This window comes from Aureobasidium subglaciale (assembly GCF_000721755.1).
Source record: "Aureobasidium subglaciale EXF-2481 unplaced genomic scaffold scaffold_8, whole genome shotgun sequence".
NCBI lineage: Eukaryota > Fungi > Ascomycota > Dothideomycetes > Dothideales > Saccotheciaceae > Aureobasidium > Aureobasidium subglaciale.
In genome coordinates, this window is record NW_013566987.1 from 504,620 (window position 1) to 524,523 (window position 19,904).

The 19,904-nt window shown below is 50.6% G+C and overlaps 7 protein-coding genes across 7 annotated transcripts; 6 read left to right on the forward strand and 1 right to left on the reverse strand.

Moving 5' to 3' along the window:
* The first annotated feature begins 54 nt into the window (after nucleotides 1-54).
* On the forward strand, nucleotides 55-1,996 carry AUEXF2481DRAFT_39190 (uncharacterized protein). The gene is made up of 5 exons (XM_013489125.1): nucleotides 55-456; nucleotides 514-587; nucleotides 640-700; nucleotides 791-1,370; nucleotides 1,427-1,996. The coding sequence occupies exons 1-5, from the start codon at nucleotides 368-370 to the stop codon at nucleotides 1,670-1,672; spliced, it is 1,050 nt and encodes a 349-aa protein (XP_013344579.1). The 5' UTR covers nucleotides 55-367; the 3' UTR covers nucleotides 1,673-1,996.
* An 871-nt stretch (nucleotides 1,997-2,867) lies between these two features.
* On the forward strand, nucleotides 2,868-4,355 carry AUEXF2481DRAFT_39191 (uncharacterized protein). Its single transcript, XM_013489126.1, has 4 exons — nucleotides 2,868-2,933; nucleotides 2,987-3,035; nucleotides 3,094-3,231; nucleotides 3,284-4,355. The coding sequence occupies exons 2-4, from the start codon at nucleotides 3,027-3,029 to the stop codon at nucleotides 4,244-4,246; spliced, it is 1,110 nt and encodes a 369-aa protein (XP_013344580.1). The 5' UTR covers nucleotides 2,868-2,933; nucleotides 2,987-3,026; the 3' UTR covers nucleotides 4,247-4,355.
* Nucleotides 4,356-5,861: 1,506 nt separating this feature from the next.
* On the forward strand, nucleotides 5,862-7,429 carry AUEXF2481DRAFT_4362 (uncharacterized protein; the record flags this gene model as incomplete). Its single annotated transcript, XM_013488971.1, has 2 exons — nucleotides 5,862-5,918; nucleotides 5,969-7,429. 2 exons carry the CDS (start codon nucleotides 5,862-5,864, stop codon nucleotides 7,427-7,429), a joined length of 1,518 nt encoding a protein of 505 aa, XP_013344425.1.
* Nucleotides 7,430-7,871: 442 nt separating this feature from the next.
* AUEXF2481DRAFT_4363 (uncharacterized protein) lies at nucleotides 7,872-9,837 on the forward strand (the record flags this gene model as incomplete). Its single annotated transcript, XM_013488972.1, has 8 exons — nucleotides 7,872-7,968; nucleotides 8,091-8,341; nucleotides 8,394-8,545; nucleotides 8,665-8,696; nucleotides 8,749-8,962; nucleotides 9,018-9,130; nucleotides 9,185-9,710; nucleotides 9,759-9,837. The coding sequence occupies 8 exons, from the start codon at nucleotides 7,872-7,874 to the stop codon at nucleotides 9,835-9,837; spliced, it is 1,464 nt and encodes a 487-aa protein (XP_013344426.1).
* Nucleotides 9,838-11,980: 2,143 nt separating this feature from the next.
* Nucleotides 11,981-13,670, forward strand: AUEXF2481DRAFT_39196 (uncharacterized protein). The gene has a single exon (XM_013489127.1). The coding sequence runs from the start codon at nucleotides 12,406-12,408 to the stop codon at nucleotides 13,321-13,323; it is 918 nt and encodes a 305-aa protein (XP_013344581.1). The 5' UTR covers nucleotides 11,981-12,405; the 3' UTR covers nucleotides 13,324-13,670.
* A 178-nt stretch (nucleotides 13,671-13,848) lies between these two features.
* AUEXF2481DRAFT_97092 (uncharacterized protein) lies at nucleotides 13,849-16,863 on the forward strand. The gene is made up of 4 exons (XM_013489285.1): nucleotides 13,849-14,061; nucleotides 14,116-14,194; nucleotides 14,258-14,493; nucleotides 14,550-16,863. The coding sequence occupies exons 1-4, from the start codon at nucleotides 13,933-13,935 to the stop codon at nucleotides 16,680-16,682; spliced, it is 2,577 nt and encodes an 858-aa protein (XP_013344739.1). The 5' UTR covers nucleotides 13,849-13,932; the 3' UTR covers nucleotides 16,683-16,863.
* A 242-nt stretch (nucleotides 16,864-17,105) lies between these two features.
* On the reverse strand, nucleotides 17,106-19,720 carry AUEXF2481DRAFT_73220 (uncharacterized protein). The gene is made up of 2 exons (XM_013489215.1): nucleotides 18,948-19,720; nucleotides 17,106-18,895 (listed from the first exon to the last, which is right to left on the reverse strand). The coding sequence occupies exons 1-2, from the start codon at nucleotides 19,223-19,225 to the stop codon at nucleotides 17,227-17,229; spliced, it is 1,947 nt and encodes a 648-aa protein (XP_013344669.1). The 5' UTR covers nucleotides 19,226-19,720; the 3' UTR covers nucleotides 17,106-17,226.
* Nucleotides 19,721-19,904: the final 184 nt, after the last annotated feature.

Consider the following 19,904-nt stretch of genomic DNA (forward strand, 5'->3'; position numbering starts at 1 on the left):
TTGCTTGGTCAGCTCTAAACTTGGTTACCGCTATGTTTGTCCACAGAACAGAGAGTCACCACTCTACACAGGTAGCACGTGATACAAATACCTTATGTTGTTCTCGCCTTTCCTTACTTGGACCGCAACTTGTTACTCCGTATTGCTTCGGCACGTTGATCACCGAATTGGAAAAATAATGACGACGTAAGATCACGGCATTAACGGAGTTTACGACGGCATAGCTGAGGGGTACGTGGATATCCGTCTGTTCTAGGAAGGTGATGTGCTGGCTACAAAAACAAGCGGTTCCTCCACCGGACATCTCTCAATTGACACCTCTTGAGCAACTCCCATTGACCCCTATCACATCCATCAACTTCTCACAATGGCTGTCGAATCCAAGTTTGATCCCAAGGACATGGTGTTCCGTCACCTCGGTCCTACTGGCCTCAAGGTCTCCATCTTCTCTCTCGGGTACGTTGCGTTAGCCCCTTGGTCAGTTGAACATGACAACTGACGTTACGATTTCAGAGGATGGTTGACCTACGGCGGTACCCAGAAGGGTGATATCGTCAAGGAGTGTATTCAGAAGGCTTTCGACCACGGTATGCCGCTTGGAGTCAGTCATGGAGGACGAGTGAACTAATTGTGGCGTAGGTTGCAACTTCTTCGACACTGCTGAGGTTTACGCCAACGGTCAGTCCGAGATCGAGATGGGGTAAGTGGATATTGCTTGCTTACCGAGACTTTCTGCAACTGCAAAGCAAACAACCGTTCTACTTGCGATAAACAACTAACTTTTTGTCAGACGTGCCCTGAACGAGCTTGGCTATCCTAGAGACGAGTATGTTATCTCGACCAAGATCTTCTTCGGCACTGGTCGCAAGGAGCCCAACACTCGTGGTCTCTCCAAGAAGCATGTCATCGAGGGCTTGAAGAGCTCGCTGAAGAGACTGAATCACGACTACGTTGATATCGTCCTGGCTCACCGTCCCGACAACGCGACTCCCATGAAGGAAATCGTTGAGGGTTTCACTCAAGCTATCCGCAACCTGAACCTTGCCTACTACTGGGGTACCTCCGAGTGGTCTGCCACTCAAATCATGGAAGCCACTCAGATCGCTGAAAAGTACAACCTGATTGCTCCTATTGCTGAGCAGCCTCAGTACAACGCCTTCCACAGACAGCGCTTCGAGGTCGAGTTCGCTCCTCTGTACGACCAATTTAAGTACGGTACTACCATCTGGTCCCCTCTGGCATCTGGTCTTTTGACCGGCAAGTACAACGACGGTATTCCCGAGGACTCTCGTTTTGCCACCAACAAGGACTTCTTCGAGAACACCGTCAAGCAGCTCAAAAGCCCCGAGGGTCAGGCCAAGATTGAGAAGGTATGCAACATGTCGATATATCTAAACCGATCAACAACAACTTACACACTAGACAGGTCAGAAAACTCACCACCGTCGCTGAGAAGCTCGGCGGCACAGTCACTCAGCTCAGTTTGGCGTGGGCTGCAAAGAACCCCAACGTCTCCACCGTCATTCTCGGTGCCACCAAGGTCGAGCAGTTGGAGGACAACTTCGGAGCTCTGAAGCTTCTTGAAAAGCTGACTCCCGAGATCATGGAGGAGATCGAGAAGATCCTCGATAACAAGCCTGCTGGGCCTGCTACTTACGGTCGCGACAGATAAACGCAAGAGGGTCTTTGATGAAATGATTACGGTCGCAAGCTTAATTTAGAGATCCTGCCAGTACGTAGTCAGCAGATCAACCGTACCGCGCGGTAGCAGTAATGCCATCGAGCCACGAACAAAGCGTCTTTGACTAGGTTCAGAGTGATCAAGAGTCAAGTCTTTTGCCATGCCGAGGCGACAATGTTGTTGAGTAGTCATTCTAATCTTGATGTCGCGACAACTCTTTACCAGTTATATATGCTTTTGGATAAATATGCCACCGTTGAACACAAGCCTCAAAGAAACCCCTAAAATAAAAGTTTCTTGGCTCGGATCCTTCGACAGCCTCACGTTTCAGATTGTACCGCTTTTCGGTACTCGTGCCATAAGTGCCTCTTGCTCGAGCATGGACTAGAGGTACTTTTGCTTGCGAGACAGACAGGTCGGCAGATCTCTCCAAAAGAGAACATGTTCCTGCCGAGGCTACTCAAATATCAGACCTTGCTAGCAGCCGAAGTCAACGTTCGAATGGCGCATTGCCGCTCAAGCTCATGAAACAAAGACCTCTTTGGCCCAGCTGTGGCTCAATATAATCCTCTAGCTATGTTGATTCATCCCGTCTGCAGCAACTAACCTCATGGTAAAAGCCACCAGGTTGGTAGTGGGAAATGTTACGATGACCGGGTTGGCTCGTTTGTGTTGTCGTATGCGATGTAGATCATTAGGGTTTGTCTGACCGTTGGCAAGACTGCCGACCAGCGGGTTCTGAAGATGCATGGAAGCTTCCAACAGAGCAATTATTGCAGTTCACCTGTTCCGACTTCAGCATGGACGGTATCCTGTCTCTCAGCAGTATGCGTGCCCGTTAGAGCGAATGCATTTTCTCACTTCCGTCGCGTGGCCAGACCAATCCCCATGTGTTTGTCCGGCCTTCCCCAACCTTGGCTCCACGTGCGGTTCATGGACTCCGTGCTCGATCCCTTCTGCCAATCAAAAAATAGACACTGAGATGGCGAACCCAGGTGCTACCGATATTGAAGTACCTAACTAATCAGGTAATTGTGCCCCTGCGGCCGCAAGCACAAGGGAAGGGGTAGGGTTAGAACTTAGCGCGCCACCAAAGCGTCCCGCTCTGGACTCAAGGCTTGCTAAGGTTTTCGGTTCGTAGCTTAGCTTGATAGTCGACGGCTGATTCAAGTCTGATAATATCATGGTGGTCCCTGCGGATATTCTTCTCTATCCTTCTACTTACTCGCCGTCCATTATCGATCGCAGGGAGGTACACGTCTGCCCTTGCTGCTTGCCCTTGATCGCTCTCTTAATTCAGTGAAGAGTATAGGGAACGCTGCACCAGCCGGCCAGTGGGCCTACTATGTCAGAGGCAGGTGCTCCTAGGAACTCACACATTAGACCCTGGTTTCTGACCGGTTTCTTCGCAGACTCGTGCGTCCTATATCCTGCTAGGAAACATACTTCCGTTCCTGTTGGCAACCATATTCTACTTTGGAAGAGTCTATAGTCGAGCATTGATCTTACGCACATTTGGATGGGATGATTGGCTCTTGACAGCGGGTTGGGTATGTTCTGCCTTGATTGAAAATGAATGGATCGAGTCTGACAAAGCTTTAGGCTGCTGCCCTAGCCAACTGTATCATGGCCTGCCTGCTCACCAGCTTTGGCGGTGGTATGCACGAATCCCATGTACCGTCTACCGCCATCGAGCCGTCGCTCAAACTCCTATATGGTACGCTGATCGCTTATCAATTTTCGCTATGCTTCACGAAGCTATCGCTCTGTGCATTATACCTCAAGGTCTTTACAACAAGCCGGTCCAGTCGTGTCTTCTTGTACAGCGTTTTCGGACTCGTGGTGGTGGCTACCATCATCCTTGAGTGCATCTCTATATTTCAATGCACCCCTGTACAGGGCGTCTGGGACATCAACATACACAAGAAGTGTATCGACACTATTCCGGCGTTCTATGCTTCAACGGTAGAAAGTGTTCTCGTGGACGTACTTCTCATAGCATTTGCAGCTCCGAAGATCATAAGACTCAATCTTCATGCTCGCCAGAAGTACGCTCTTCTTTTCACTGTCTGCCTCGGTGCTGTTCCCATCATCGCCAGTATCGTCCGAGCAGTACGAGTTAGCAACATTCTACACGCCGAGGACAAAACCTGGGTTTCCTTCGACTCTTCAATCTGGAGTGCCGTGGACGCCAATGTATCTATCATCTGTGCATCCGTACCATCTCTCAAACCTCTGCTCAGACAGATTGCACCCGGCTTTATGGGATCCACATTCGGTACATCTGCACCAGAAACAAGCGGTCAATACGTCAACACCAGGAAATCATGGCTTGAAAGGTCTCACGGGGCCAGAGGATATGAGTTGCATAGCGTATCACAATCAGGCGTTCATAACGGCAGTCAACTGGAACTTGCCAATAACGCTGGAAAGAACGACTGGACGATCAAGAACGGTGCCAATGATGATGATGATGCAATGAGCGAAGAGAGCATACACGCAGGCCCTCAAATCACAAAAAGTGTCACCGTTGCGATCACAAGAGTTGAACCGAATTCGACATGATTTACTCAACTTACGACGACACGACTATATAATTCTGTACAATGTCTCATGGAGTTTTGTAATTAAATAAGTAATTGCCAATGTTCTTGCGGCTCGATCGCCTCTCCCGCCCGTGTTTCAGTCGTCTGTAGAGTTGTCGACGTCAAAGCCCAACACAGAAGCTCTCCGGCGAAGTATTCATTGAATGTCAAACATTTGAACAGTATCACAGAAGTGGTAAGTAGAAGCTGATACTGTGACTTCTGAGTCAGATGCTATACACTGGGCAGAGTGCATGGATGCTGTCTCTTTTTGATTATTCTTTTTGGAGCGGCGACAGCAGGGATGCTTCTTATTGCAGCCTTCATTGACAGCCCGAGGCAAGGTCGTGTAGATACCCATCTTTCAGGGGCGAGGTCACCCCGAGGCTGAGACTTCTTGTTGAGACACTGTGCAGTCAGTCCAGTGTGTTTGCAATTTCTTGTAAGGCGGCAGACAGGATGCTTCGTATCTTGATATCTGTCAAAAACCCCGGTAGAATTTTGCACGTGTTCTCGTCATGCAGGATAGAGGCTGCTCTGGTTTTTTGACCTCTTGATCAGATATTGTGCACTTAGTGCCCGTGGTGATGACGGGTACATTCCTGTGATTCAAAAACGGGATTGATGCTGCAAGGCTGCGACTGTTGTGTGCAATACCATGATTTGTCCCAGGTGAGATTGCAGATCTTCTACGAAGCAGACGCGGACGTAGGAACGCTTCAGACCTCCTCCGTTGGGAGTCCGGGGTGATCTCGAATACATTCCCATGACACATGATAGAGGGGCGAACTCGAGCTCCAAGACTGCGGTCTTTAGGTAGTGGGACACCTTATGTTTGGTTTAGGTAAGGATGCAAGCTTTCATGCGGCGGACGAAGGAATATCTCTCGTGTCTCAGCAGTCGTCAGGGGCCTGAATACCGAGTAGTAATATACCCCTATCTCACAGGGACCGTGTTGGTTGTAGGATCCCGCAGGTCAATATCCGCCATTTCAGATCATCATGCAGCCCGCACAAGAGTGTTGTGCCCGCACTCAGTGTTGAGTGCTGGAGTCCTTGATGATTTGACCCCGGGCGCGCGCATGGCTAGTAAGTGACCCTGGAAAGCCACACAGTATTCAAGTGCTTTGCTCGTGTGAAGGTGGGCCATGTCATCGTCAACCATGAAAGCTCGGGCATTCAAGTCCCAGTTTAGTCGGTCAAAGACGACCTCTCGGGTTCGATGCACCTTCCAGCTTCTTCTTCCACACGATTGCAAATTGGTGGATACTGTCAACAATCATATAAAGATCGAAGGCACAGCGCGCGCGACAAACCTTCACATATTTTGCCCCTTCACATTCGAGAGAACAATGACGGCGTCAAATTCGCAAAAACTTCTCTTTCACTTCTCAGGCCTGGAAAGACCTACCAACGACATCTATAAAAAGGCAGCAACTCCTTCGCAAAAGCGAGCGGTGACCGGGAGAGAACCTACAGAGGAGTTGGACGAAAATTTATCACCTCTTTTTGAGCCTTTTGGCGACCGGACTCCCGATCTAACAGAAGTGAACTATCACCTCCCTCAACCGCACTTTCTTTCTTATACTTATCATGATGCAGCAAGCAATTCCCGAATCCAGCGACCTACAAGAAGCACACAACTTGCCCGATGTATGATGTCTTCGCCTAAGGCTCACGTCCAAACGACTGACTAGTCACAGATGAACCACCGCCCTAAATCCCCGCGCAGAACGCAGACTGCTGCCCCTGCAACTATGAGCAATCACACCTCACGAGCCAGGTCCGATAATCGACGAGCGTTTGGCCTAACCCAGCCTAAGCCACACAAATTCATCTACCGCGATATTGATGGCATTGCGCGTGAAATATGGCGACCTGGCGATGGCGATGGTGTGAGGGATAATGAGTTTCCAGATGGACTAAGCTTCAAGGAGAGATACCGCTTCTTCCAGAGCGATATTGGCGCAATTCGACGTGGAGTTAACTCGCCTCCACACTTTGTGGCTCTTGACGACAAGGCTGTCTGGGATATCGCATCTTCCAATCAGTACAGTCTTAAAGACAGGGGACAATTCTGGCCCCTCGACTTCAAAGCAAATGGTGGTGTCAGGATTGCTAGGTTGCATAAAGGAAGAGCAGCCAGGGTTGACAAGGAGACCAAGGATCGTGTCCAGATCAAAGATGGCCATGAAGTCCGATACATCGCCACGGTCAAGGTGGCCGACAAGAACAACCGAAGATACGTCCTCTCTGGAGAGAAGGGCGGATACCAGGAACTCAATTTCAATACGTTGGCGGCTGGAAGCAATACTGCAGCCGGTCAAACGATCAGGCGAGACGATGGAAGAATGACGGAGCGCACAAAAGCAGCTCCCGTAGCAGGGCGCCATGACGGAAGCATGACTGAGCGCACAACTGCAGCACCTGTAGCAACGCGCGAGGACGGAAGCAAGACAGACTATGCGTCAAAGCGGGAGGCAGATAAGCCTCTAAACCCTCGGCATGATCGTAACAAAGTCGGGAAGTATCTTCATTCGACCCCATCTCCGACATGGCCTGGCGGTGTAAGACGTCTGAACAAGCCTACAGTTGAGAGCACAAGAGGTGCCAGAGGAAACGAAGAAGCTTCTTTCGAGAACACAGAATGGTCGCCTCAGGCTGGCGGGAGAACGGTCTACGCAAGGATGGAGGAACAGCCTGAACGCATCAATGGTCGTGTGGTTGTATCAGGTGCTCGAACGTCCTATGCCCAGACTCCATACGCCAGTGGTGCAAACCCCCCGTTCTTCAACAACTCGGGTACACGAACCCCATACCAGAGCGCTCCGTCAGGAGCTAAGACTCCATGTCCAGAAATACCATTGAGTGCATCAATGCCTCAGTACGACGCAGGAGGAGCGTCAGCCGGCAGTGAGCAACCGATGTGGCAGCATGTCAAAAGGATTGAGGAAGAGCTCGGACAGGTTCGAGGCGTCTTACGCATGCGCGATGAAGAGATTTCAAGGCTTAAGTCGCAGACCGATACATCGAATGCCGGTCCACAAGATGGTGGCCGCGGACAGCAAATTGTCGACCTTGTACGCGCCACCAAGGCGGAGAATTCGAAGTTGAAACAGGAAATCATGGCATTGAGGCAGTCTTTGGGCAAGAACTTTGAGTGACAAATTTTGGCGTCGCGAAGGCGTACATGCGCGCGGTAGTCAGTATTGTCTTTATGGTCCATAGATTTCAATCTTGCACAAGTGGATTTCCTGAACAATGCACAATTATGATCATCCACGCGTCGAGAGTCATTCCGTAACGAGGACGAGCCACTTTGAGGGATTTGGTGCAAGGCGATAGGTGTGTGTCGAGAGACGTCCTCGCTAAGAGGGATTGCTCCTGTTGCGACTTCTCGAGGGCGGAAATCGTGCAGTTGTGGTCTATCTTCGACAGAGTCGTGTTTGTCTCGATACTTGTGATTTGCTTACGCGTTGTTGCTTACTCATCAAACCTCAACTTCACCCCATCACGAGGCGACTCTTGCATCTTCCTTCTGACTTCAGCCGACGCTTGGCATCTTATCACGGTATTCTTGGCTCTGCACGATCATACTGCTACACTATGAGAGCCAGTTTTTCCGCTTCCGATGTCCCTCTGAATGCCCCTCACGGAGCTAAGGAGAGACGCTTCTCCAGTAGCAAAGAGCCTACTGACAGTGGTAAGAAATTGTGATTTTGTCAGCGTCTTGCCAAATTTGCATATTATACCTATTCCAAACAATGGATATCAACTATTGTCGAGTGCTAGTGGACATGACTGTCAGATTGTTAACGTTATCAGAATTGAACTCTTCGGCCCATCGTCACTTTCGTAACGCCCATGAGGGGCACAAGCCTCATGCTGGACTGGACCCTTCCCGTGCCTCGACTGGAGTTGTCTGGACCACTGAAAGAGCCTATGAGCATGGCTTTGCCGACCACCCAGAGCTATGGGCGAACTTAGGTCAAGGCGCCCCTGAAGTCGACGATGAGATCGAAGGTTGCTTTGAAAGACCTCATACCATTGATGTATCTATGTCGGGCCGCGAATATGTATGCTCTCCTCACAAGCGTATCATGGCACTCAACTAAAACTTGAACTCAGGGACCAACTGCTGGTATCAAGCCCATGAGAGAAGCTGTTGCCAAGCTCTACAACGAACATCATCGCAAGGGCAAGCCGAGCCAGTACACATGGGAGAATGTCTGCATTGTCCCTGGTGGCAGAGCTGGACTCATCAGAATCGCCGCAGTCATGTAAGTAAGATCAAGTTACAACACAGCGCTTAAAAGCTACCGACTACCCTCGGAAGAGAGTTGTGTGGCTCGCGATGTTGTACTGTTTTTTGAGATGAAGAGTTGCTAACAAGAGATAGAGGAAATGCCTACTTGAGCTTTTTTATCCCAGGTAGACCTTGCCTCCAGCTGCTCTATAATCTCTGCTGATTACAACTGTGCAGATTACACCGCCTACAACGAAATGCTGTCCCTTTTCAAGAACTTCAGCGCAATTCCCATCCCACTGTCTAAGCAAGATGGATACCACATGCACCCTGACAAGATCGCAGAGGAGATTGCTCGTGGAACCAGTGTCATCTTGACATCGAACCCTCGCAATCCTACAGGCCAAGTTCTGACAAATCCCCAGCTTGCGCAAATCCAAGACATAAGCATGTCCCCCAAACCAGCATAACCACAGATGTAGAAGCTAATCAAAGACAACAGGCAGAGACCGTGCAACACTGGTATTTGACGAATTTTACTCTGGTTATAACTACACTACTGACTGTGATGGTACTGTCATCTCCGCTGCTGACAATGTCGAGGATGTCGACGAAGATGGTATGTGTTTTTTCCAAAAGAAAAAAAAAAGTCGATGCACTAAGTACAGACCAGATGTCCTCATCATTGACGGTATGACCAAGCGTTTCAGACTTCCCGGGTGGAGAATAGCTTGGGTCATAGGGCCCAAGGAGTTCATCAAAGCCATCGGCTCTTGTGGATCGTACCTTGACGGTGGTGCCAATGTACCATTCCAGGAGGCTTCGATACCTATGCTCGAGCCAACTAAGGTCAAGAAGGAGATGCGTGCCCTGCAGCACCATTTCCGTGAGAAGAGAGACTATGTCATCGAGAGATTGACCGAGATGGGCTTCAAGATTCCGTTGATCCCCAACTCAACTTTCTATTTGTGGCTGGATCTGTCTTCGCTACCAGAAGGTATCAACGATGGTTTGAACTTCTTCAACGCCTGCCTCAAGGAGAAGGTCATCGTGGTGCCTGGTATCTTCTTCGATCTCAATCCTAGTAAGAGAAGAGACCTCTTCGACTCCCCTTGCCACAAGCATGTCAGGTTGAGCTACGGCCCAAGAATGGATGTTTTGAAGATGGGCCTTGATGGTATCGAAAGAGTTGTTAAGAAGTAAGTTCGCATTCTAGTTGATTGTTTGTCCATGTCTAACACGAACAGGCACCGCAACGATCCTACCCCTGCTAGGCAGGACGGTCCTTCTGAGACCGTTCACGAAGGTCACGGCGAGCACCCCTGAGCTTCCTGCCGTCGTGATCACGCCGTTTTCCGAGCTTCCCATGACTCAGTATCTGTCTCAGCAATAGATTATTATTTAATCTTTGGCAGAAAACGATATGGCGTTGTTCCATTTACTCGAACCACGGTGCCGTGACAAGCTTGAAGTTCTGGCTTAGATATTGTTGTCTTCTTCGAAAGTGATTTGACCGGTTTTCTCTGTCCCTTACATACCAAACCGGCTTACAACACTCCAGCCTCTCTCCCGCATCGACAGCTGGAGGGGTAGGCGGCTGTCAGAATGCACAGTGATTTCTTGGTGTCTGCGGTCGTTCAGGGAGAGTAACTGACTGTTGCGCTCCCGCAGAGGTCTTACTTCTCCAGACATTAATTTGCACTCCATCAAGTGCGGTAAGGCCGACCGGGGTACACAGGAGAGACGGGAGCGGCAGTAACATATGTTGGCCCAGCTCTTGTGACCTTTACGAGTCCTGTGGTGATCAGAGTATGACCATATACTGGCTGAGCTGGACGCGGTGGGAGATGAGATCCTCCGCCTCTATATAATAACATACCATTCGGGTTAGTAGACGTCTAGCCCTTCTTCTGTATAGCGCCCTTGCTGACCAGAAACAGAGAACTTCCTTAGACGAGGTGCAGATAAGGAGCGAGCAAAGAGGAATGACGAACTATTCAATTTTGGCTGTGTTCACCCCCACAAGAATCAAGATCAGCAACCCAATAGTCTGGGACAAATATGTCGAAGGTCATGGCATTCAAAGCACAGGATGGAAGATGCCAGTGCGAGAGCGCCATGGAAGTATTCAGTTCGAAAGAGAAGACCTGCCTTCAATCCCAAAACGTGTGGGGCTCTTCTAGGCCCTCGATCTTGGTATATTCTTGACGAAGAAATCATGCACTACCTTGGCACACATAATGCCTACTTGGCCTTGTGAGGCTACCAAAGTAGCAAGTGTCATTTGCCTGCACGCCTCGAGAACGTCGGGCCCGAATTGGCGGAGGTACGACTGGCTGTATCCTTCTTTGCTGACCCGGGCCCTTAGGTGGTCTCTGGCATCTTGCTGGATCGATGTCAAAGACCAGGATACCAGTGGTAGTATTAGCTCCTTGCTGATCAGCCCAGTGCGGGGATTGCTCTCGTCGAGAGTCTCTCAAAAGCGTAAGTGTGTCGTCCTCATCATCGGATAGTTCACAACATCTGCGAGCTTCGATGCCGATCTTCTAGAGTGAGAGACGACGCCTGCTGCTTGAAACAGACCTCTTCCCGCCATAACAAAATTCCGGAGTTGGTGCCAGAATCGGCTTAGGAGAGGAGACCAGTATTGATCTGGAGGATCGAATCGGAACTCTCGCCGTTGCTCATCTCTGTGTTCAACAAACTTGTGCTTTGCTAGAGCAAGAAAATCCTTGAGCTTTGTCGATGGAGAAAAGACCATGTGAAGACGCGTGAGTCAAGAAATCCACAGAACCAGGGATGACTGACAGCCTGCTACAAAGTAGGCAGAGATGGCAGCTCATGATTTCTCGGTTTTGGTCTCGAATGCTCGGGAGATTCGATGCGCGTTGGTCGTAACTTTCCTAGCAGAATGATATTTGACGCCAGAGCACGTGATCCTGAGCGCCTTTCCAGCCATCAAGCGCCTCATCGCTCATCCTGGGCGCTTCCAGAGTCGCCGATGCTGCGACAAGGTCTCTCGAAGATCGAGGGCTCGATACACTGACCTATTGAAGATATATGAGGTAGTGACTTAAAGGTTGTTCGGCCTACATGGTCATCTGCTATAGAAATATATTCGATGAGGGACAGCGTCGCGCCCTTAGCATCCGACTGCTTTCAACCTGACCTACAATCCAACAAGCTCCTCTTACAATGTCTTCTTATGCATTGATCTACACGGCTTCCAAGGCTTGATGATCGCCAAGGGACGAGAGTGGGATTTTGCGATCCGTAGCTATCGGCCGTGTTGAGCCCGGAAATCTGATGCGGGAGCCTCGAGTAAGAGCTTGTGGTGAGCTCGTTCCAGCTGTACTGTGCCTAAGCAGTGTCATTACATTGCAAAATGTGAATGACAGTTGAGTCCCTGGGTCTTCTGAAATTTGTTGTTCTCGATCGCAAGAAGTCCCCTTTTTGCCTCTCGCATGACGCTTTTATTAGCTCGATACGGTAAGGCCGCGCTCATATATCATGTGACCTGGATCTCTGGCTGATGATCACTGCGAGAGAGCCTGTGTCGACCGCCACTCTCCATGGTCAATCGCCATTTATGCATGAACGGGATTGCCTAAGGAATGGAGCCGAGGATACGCTACTGGCCTTTCCATTGCGGTAGGATGGGATCTGTTACTGGTCTTGGTGCGGACTCGTTCAAGATGAGGGCTTCATGCTTGGCCTTGCCTTTGGAACGCGAGTTGCCCCATGTGAAGTGAGCATCACGCGTGACACATGGCCAACAGCATGCTTAGTGATGGCTGTAAATAAGGATACTTCGTGATTGTTCGAAATCCAGGCCAATCTCGTGAACAAGTGCGGCGTCATCACGAACTCAGAGTACCCCGCGCGCCGCACTTGATGAGGCTTGGTCGATCCTCCCTTGCTGTGCACTTAGCTCTTCTTGAACTCACCAACATCGAAGACCGCGAAGCAATCACTATGCAGGAAATGAATGTCCTCATACTTGGAGCTGGCTGGACGTCGACGTTCTTGATCCCACTCCTAAAAGCCCGTAATTTGACATACGCGGCCACATCTACGACTGGCCGCGAAGGAACCATCAAGTTCAAGTTCGACCCTTCAGAAACGGACCCATCCTATTTTAAGACTCTGCCTGCTGCTCGAAATGTCCTGATCACATTCCCGCTCAACGAAAAGGGTCAGTCTCATCGGCTGGTGTGGTCGTACAACTTCACACATCAACGCTCTGGCTCGAACGTCCGATACCTCCAGCTGGGATCCACTGGCATCTGGCAAATCGATCAGGAGGCAACGTGGGTTGACCGGCACTCACTCTACAACAAGGAGAACGCGCGAGCAATTTCCGAGGATGAGCTCATGTCCATGGGTGGTTGTGTATTGAATCTTGCGGGACTCTGGGGTGGTGAACGACAGCCACGGGGATGGGTTGGCCGAGTGGCGACCACAAAGGATCAAGTCAAGAGCAAGAAAAGCTTGCATCTGATCCACGGCGAGGATGTGGCGAGAGCTATCTTAGCAATCTTCGACAAGTGGGAGCAGGCTAAGGCTTCAGGCTCACGCTGGATGTTGACCGATGGCCAAGTCTACTGCTGGTGGTCGCTAATGGTAGGATGGGCCAAACAAGGCAAAGATGTGGACGAAGAGCCTAGCAAGCAGAGTCGATGGGTCTATGAGCTGATGGAGGAGGAAAATGTCAAGGCATTGCCCAGGGACATGGAGACGCTGGGTAGGTGTTATGATAGTCGCGAGTTCTGGAAGACTTTCGGCCTTACACCGTTGAGAAGCCGTATCTGACGCGGCTCGGAATGCGTTCGCTGTGCCTGATAACATAATATACTCGTTCAATCATTATTATTCTTAAAATCCTCATTCGAGGCGCTCCCAAAGCTGGGTCGGGCATCTGGCCCTATGAGTATCGTCTGTCGATGTTTATGGACCAGAAGCGGCTCCATGCCATGAGAGACAACCCGTGAGCTTTTCGCTTTGATTAGTACCTAGGATTTCTATCATGGTGTCGAAGCACCCACACACTGCAGGGAGGATTGATGACGCTTTCCATATCTGAATCATGTAAAGTACAAATTTTTAGATACGTCAGTAACGCCAACAGTTTTCGAGCCAACGCTGTTCAGGCAGAAAAGAAGATACAACTAGAGTATATAGAGAATATGAAATACAGTACATTATTGTTATTGCTGACGACGATGCTATTTGGAAGACCTTAGGGCTGGTCGAGGGCGTCACCCTGTCAAGACGACTGTCACGTGAGCGGAAGGCGTGGCCATCGTCATGTTTCAGTTAGTTGGCCAACGACAAGGCGTCGTCGAGCTTGTTGCCGTTGCCTTTGAAGATAATCCTCAACACCCGCGAACGCTCATCTTAGTCGTCAAAAGAACGGTCAAGATGGCGACACAACAGGATTCGTTGTTCCGGTCGTCGGACATGTCGCTGACGCAGCTGTACATGGCCAACGAGATTGGACGCGAAGTCGTGAGCGCCTTGGGCGAACTGGGCATCATGGACTTTAGAGACGTGTGTTCACCCGACTGTTGATGTGTAGAGACGTCCACTGACAAAGGCCCGCAGCTCAACTCGGAGACCACCGCTTTCCAACGCACCTTTACTCAGGAGATCCGTAGACTCGATAATGTCGAACGCCAATTGCGTAAGCCAGCCGCCCCCCTTTGGACGTCTGAAGAGAAAGAGAGACTAAGACAATGACGAACAGGCTACTTCAAGGCACAGATGGACAAGGCCGACGTTTCGATGCGCTCCATGTACGAGTTCGGCGATCGCCTGGCCGCCCCCTCGGCCTCTGCAATCGACGAGCTTGTCGACCGCAGTCAGACATTGGAGCAGAGAATCCAGTCGTTGAACGACAGCTACGAGACGCTCAAGAAGCGCGAGATGGAGTTGACCGAGTGGCGTTGGGTGCTGCGCGAGGCCGGCGGCTTCTTCGACCGCGTTAGTCCTCCTTACATCATAGACCACCAGACACGAGCACTAACACACAACAACAGGCTCGTGGACAGACAGACGAGATTCGCCGTTCGATCGACCAGGACCACGACGACGACGACGACGCCCCTCTCCTCGCCGATATGGAGCAGGCTGGCAACGGTGATGCTTCGGGCGAGCGTTCTTTCTCCGTCATGAACATTGGCTTCGTAGCCGGTGTCATCCCCCGCGAGCGCATGGCCGCGTTTGAGCGTATCCTCTGGCGTACCCTCCGTGGTAACCTGTACATGAACCAGAGCGAGATCGAGGAGCCCATCATCAACCCCGAGAACAACGAGGAAATGCACAAGAGCGTCTTCGTCATTTTCGCCCACGGCAAGGAGATCATCAACAAGATCCGCAAGATCTCCGAGTCGCTCGGCGCCGACATCTACAACGTCGATGAGAACAGCGAACTCCGCCGCGACCAGATGCACGAGGTCAACACTCGCCTGCAGGACCTGGCCAACGTTCTTTCCAACACCAAGCGCACCTTGGATGCGGAGCTGACCATGATTGGTCGCAGTCTGGCTGCCTGGATGATCATTGTATCCAAGGAGAAGGCCGTCTACCAGACCCTCAACCGCTTCTCTTACGACCAGCAGCGCAAGACTCTTATTGCAGAGGCCTGGTGCCCTACAAACTCACTTGCCCTTGTAAAGTCGACCCTGCAGGATGTCAACGACCGCGCCGGGCTGTCTGTACCCACTATTGTCAACACCATCAAGACCTCCAAGACTCCCCCAACCTACAACAAGACCAATAGATTCACCCTCGGTTTCCAGACCATCATCGACGCCTACGGCACTGCAAAGTACACCGAAGTCAACCCCGGTCTGCCCACTATCGTTACCTTCCCCTTCCTTTTCGCTGTCATGTTCGGTGATCTCGGTCACGGTTTCATCATGACCGCTGCTGCCTGTGCTATGATCTACTGGGAGAAGCCTCTCTTGCGCTCCAAGCAGGACGAGCTCTTCTCCATGGCTTTCTTCGGCCGCTACATCATGCTCATGATGGGTATCTTCTCCATGTACACTGGTCTCATCTACTGCGATGCCTTTTCCAAGGAGCTTGCCATCTTCCCCTCTATGTGGGAGGTCCCTGACTTCAAGGCCAACGAGACCGTTACCATGATCCGCAAGGAAGGCTACACTTACCCCTTCGGTATGGACTGGCGCTGGCACGATACTGACAACGATCTTCTCTTCTCCAACAGTTACAAGATGAAGCTCAGTATTCTGCTTGGATGGGCCCACATGACCTACTCCCTCTGCTTGTCTTACATCAACGCCAGACACTTCAAGACCCCAATCGACATCTGGGGTAACTTCCTTCCCGGCATGATTTTCTTCCAGTCCATCTTCGGATATCTTGTTTTCACCATCATCTATAAGTGGTCCATCGACTGGTATGCTATTGGCGCCAACCCTCCAGGTCTGCTCAACATGCTTATTTACATGTTCCTGCAACCTGGTACTGTCGAGGAAGAGCTTTACTCCGGTCAGGCCGTTGTTCAGGTCATTCTGCTTCTTGCTGCTGTCTGCTGTGTCCCCATCATGCTCTTCTTGAAGCCTTTCTACCTGCGTTGGGAGAACAACCGTGCCAGAGCTATGGGCTACAGCGCCGTTGGTGAGAGCCAGAGAGTCAGCGCTCTCGACGATGATGACGATGAACACCACGGCATGAACGGCGGTAGACAGAGCTTCGCCAGCGAAGACGGTGCTGCTATCATCACCCAGGACATTCACAGCGAAGAACATGAGGAGTTTGAGTTCTCAGAGGTTATGATCCACCAGGTCATCCACACCATCGAGTTCTGTCTCAACTGTGTTTCCCACACTGCTTCATACCTCCGTCTTTGGGCTCTGTCGCTTGCCCATCAGCAGTTGTCTATCGTCCTGTGGTCCATGACTTTGGCCAACGCATTCGGCTTCACTGGTATCGCCGGCTCCTTTGTCATCTTCGGTTTCTTCGTTGTCTGGTTCTTCCTTACTGTTGCCGTCTTGGTTGTCATGGAGGGTACCTCCGCCATGTTGCACAGTTTGAGATTGCACTGGGTCGAAGCCATGAGCAAGCACTTCCTCGGTGACGGTGTTCCGTTCGAGCCCTTCAGTTTCGAGACTATGCTTGAAGAAGAAATGGCCGATCTCAAATAGCCTACAGTTGCATGACATCAGCTTAGTGTATTGTCTATTGCATTGCATCTTTTGTCCTAGTTTTGTATGTAGAAATCTGTCTTATAGACGAGACCACGTTGTCTCCTTGATCTTGATAAACATGTTGCTTGTATCCTCTGCTGTGGCCGCGACCTTTGCACATTATAATACTTTCTCCTACCCAGATCAATGCCATCTTGGTCTTGCTGGATCAATATACTCTACTCGTACATGGCTTCTCAGCTCCGATCTTCGTAATAAACCTGCAGAGACTACATAAAGAGAGGAGCAGGAAGTTAGAGTCAAGGAAAGGAGGAGCGGTATAAGCAATCGACTAAGATGTGCCTTCCCGATTGAGCCATTTCTTCTACCTCTCGATTTTTGTCACTCTTAGCACAACGATCAGGATCAAATGAGACTTGTGTAAGGTTGTAAAGGTAATATTGTCGTTATATCTATGATAGAATACCAGAGAACGCTTCGGCGGAAGGGGGAAAAGACGAAAAATGCAAATTTCATGATACACGTCTAGATCTGCAACCTATCAAGGCAAGGCCAAGAACAGAGCCATCATCTTGAGCGAGTCTGGTGTACCAAGACCGGTGACCGGATCCCAGCCAGGGGCAGAACTAAAGCCGGCAGTACCGCAGCCTTGGTTGCCTCCTTGAGTGACATCGTTCATGACTTCGGGGTGGGCATAGAGGGTTGGGTTGATGAAACCAATACTGCTCTTGCCAAGCTGGAGACGTCTTTCGTTGATTATGGTCAGGATAGAACCGAAGGTAGGCGAAGAAGCGGAGGTTCCGTAGACCAGGGCAAAGGTTCCATCGATGGCGACGACATAGTTGGCACCGTTGGCTGAAACATCGGGGAAACCACGAGTCTTCTGGGTGTTGTTGAAGCGATCAGCGCCGTATGGAGGAGGGTGGTTCTTGAACCATCCCTTGACAGCTGATGACTGGTAACTGGGAAGATCAAAGACGTTGCTGAAGCCACCACCTGAGTAGATGACAGTTTCGCAGGCCTCTTCAGGTTGAGTACCGGTGGCGAGGGAGGTGATGATGTTGGTGCCAGGAATGACTTGGGTGGCTCCGACAGCAGTGACATAGGGGCAAGTGGCAGGGAAAGAAGGGTTGAAACGACCATCCGCACCGGAGTTGTAGGTGCCGTTGGCTGCGATGCACTGTCCACTGTTGCCCGCAACACCGTAGTCACCCGAGCTGTAAAGGACTGAGGTACCCATCAGACCAAGCTTCATATACTCGTCACACTGGCGCTTCTCATAGAATGGTGTGAGATCGGCTTCGTTGTATCCGTAGGATGTGCTGATAACCTTGGCAGGTGCAAAAGTTCCGCAGTCCTCCTTGCCCTTGTAGCCTCCACTGGCCGTGTCAGGGAAGACACCATCCTGAGACGGATCATCGCCACCCTCATATGTGCAGTATGAAGCATCGATGGCATCAAGGAAGTTGTTGAAGGAAGCGCCTTCGACCAGGTCACCAACTTGGTACAGAGTGACCTTCTCAGGGTAGATAAGGGCCATGGCATATTCAAGATCGAGGTTACTCTCTCCGTTGTAGTTGAAACCCATCTGGGTCTGCTGGACAGTAGCGCCGTCGATCAAATCAGTGATGGGTCGATCTCCGACTTGCTTCTCCGAGAAGTTGGCAAAGAACAGATCGAGATCAGATGGTACGTAGGCCTGGGGTGTGTATTCGACGATACCGTAGCTGTTCTTCACGCTCTTGCCTGTGCTCTTGGGAATCTTGTACAAGGCCTTGAGACAGTTGGGCGTAATCTGCTCATCACACTGTTCGAGCTCCTTGATGAACTGTGACTTGTTGATGTATTTACCCAGGTGAGGTGTGCTCCAGCTACCAGGCTGACCAATTGCCTTGCCAGTTTCGGGAGTCACATTACGCTTGTCCAGTCTGTCTGAGCGATCTCTGACTCTGGTGTCGAAATGCAGAGAAGGTGTGACGAAGTCAATGTGGTCCTTGAGGTGCTTGGGTAGACTGTATTCATCGCAGCCAATGTGAGGATGACCAGTGGCATCATGCTCATACACGTGGTACTTCGTGTTAAGCAAAGATTCTGCTTGATCCACCGAAGCCTCGAGGTTGATCCAGTTCTTGCCTTTACTCAACTTGACACTATCGGAAGATACTCCAGCAGCCATAAGCCAGTCCATTACCGAGGAGATGGTTTCGTCACTGCAATATCATGAGCCTGATTCTCAGGTAGCTTCGGAAAGATGGTGCTTACCTAGGTGCAAAGTGGTCTGCGACCTGTTGTGCAGTCCAGTGTTGACCATACTTGGAAGACTCTGGATGACTGACTTCGTTCAGGTACTCTGCGCCTTGATCGATGTTGCGTTGCGTCAGAGCAATCTTCATGGGGATAAGAGCACGACGATTGAGGCGCTCGCCCTTGTTCCAACCCATAGGAGCAACATCGCGCTTCTCGTGAACGACATAGTTGCCGGTGGGAGAGGCGAGAACATAAGAGACCAACACGCTCAAGCTGAGCAGAGAAAGATGCATGGTGACAAATAAGAACCCGGAAGACAGAATATGCCTCCAACAGAATCAAAAGCGAAGACTGTCGAAAGATGAGTTATGCCTTACCTGTATGGCGCTCGACCTGGATATTTATACACCACTGGCAGACAATTCTCCTGCCTTTTAGAGATAATATAGTTCAGGGGCCATGTTGCCCTGAACCACTGGATAGTTTGTACATCCCACCCGTCACATCGTCCCGCATATTGTATGCGGACAATATGACTACTTTGCAGCCCCGAGAGATGGACACTGGGGCGATAAAGGTCGAAAGCATACCGAGATATCAGCTAGTGCTCGCTTTGGAAGGAGGAAAGAACGATCAGAGGCGCCATCGAATCGCTAGGGAGCGGAATCTTTGAAGTTACCCAAATGAGTTCCCGTGTCAACCTTCTCCTAAGTTCCAGTAGATGAAATAGCGGTCACTTGATGATGTACGAATCAAGAAGGTAAGATAGCACCGGCGGATCAGAAGGCAGAAAGTGGATGTTTCTTCATAAGAGCACGCGACGTCGCCGACTGTGCCGCGGCATGGGACCTCGCCCCGCCTTGACGTTCCGCTGGTAAGTTCACCCACAGCCGGTTTGCCTGCAGCTGATGTACTCTCACCAGTCGAGATATCGTGGCTAAACTTCGAGATCGTACTCTCTCAGTAGTCACG

Excerpts from the sequence above, each read along its gene's own strand:
- AUEXF2481DRAFT_97092 (XM_013489285.1), top strand. The coding sequence starts at position 13,933 with ATGGCGACACAACAGGATTCGTTGTTCCGGTCGTCGGACATGTCGCTG. Across the intron at positions 14,062-14,115 it reads GCATCATGGACTTTAGAGAC|CTCAACTCGGAGACCACCGC; the intron begins GTGTGTTCACCC and ends AAAGGCCCGCAG. Across the intron at positions 14,195-14,257 it reads TAATGTCGAACGCCAATTGC|GCTACTTCAAGGCACAGATG; the intron begins GTAAGCCAGCCG and ends AATGACGAACAG.
- AUEXF2481DRAFT_39190 (XM_013489125.1), top strand. The coding sequence starts at position 368 with ATGGCTGTCGAATCCAAGTTTGATCCCAAGGACATGGTGTTCCGTCAC. Across the intron at positions 457-513 it reads GTCTCCATCTTCTCTCTCGG|AGGATGGTTGACCTACGGCG; the intron begins GTACGTTGCGTT and ends TTACGATTTCAG. Across the intron at positions 701-790 it reads CAGTCCGAGATCGAGATGGG|ACGTGCCCTGAACGAGCTTG; the intron begins GTAAGTGGATAT and ends ACTTTTTGTCAG.
- AUEXF2481DRAFT_39196 (XM_013489127.1), top strand. The coding sequence starts at position 12,406 with ATGAGGCTTGGTCGATCCTCCCTTGCTGTGCACTTAGCTCTTCTTGAA.
- AUEXF2481DRAFT_39191 (XM_013489126.1), top strand. Across the intron at positions 3,232-3,283 it reads GGCTCTTGACAGCGGGTTGG|GCTGCTGCCCTAGCCAACTG; the intron begins GTATGTTCTGCC and ends ACAAAGCTTTAG.
- AUEXF2481DRAFT_73220 (XM_013489215.1), bottom strand. The coding sequence starts at position 19,225 with ATGCATCTTTCTCTGCTCAGCTTGAGCGTGTTGGTCTCTTATGTTCTC. Across the intron at positions 18,896-18,947 it reads GCAGACCACTTTGCACCTAG|TGACGAAACCATCTCCTCGG; the intron begins GTAAGCACCATC and ends ATGATATTGCAG.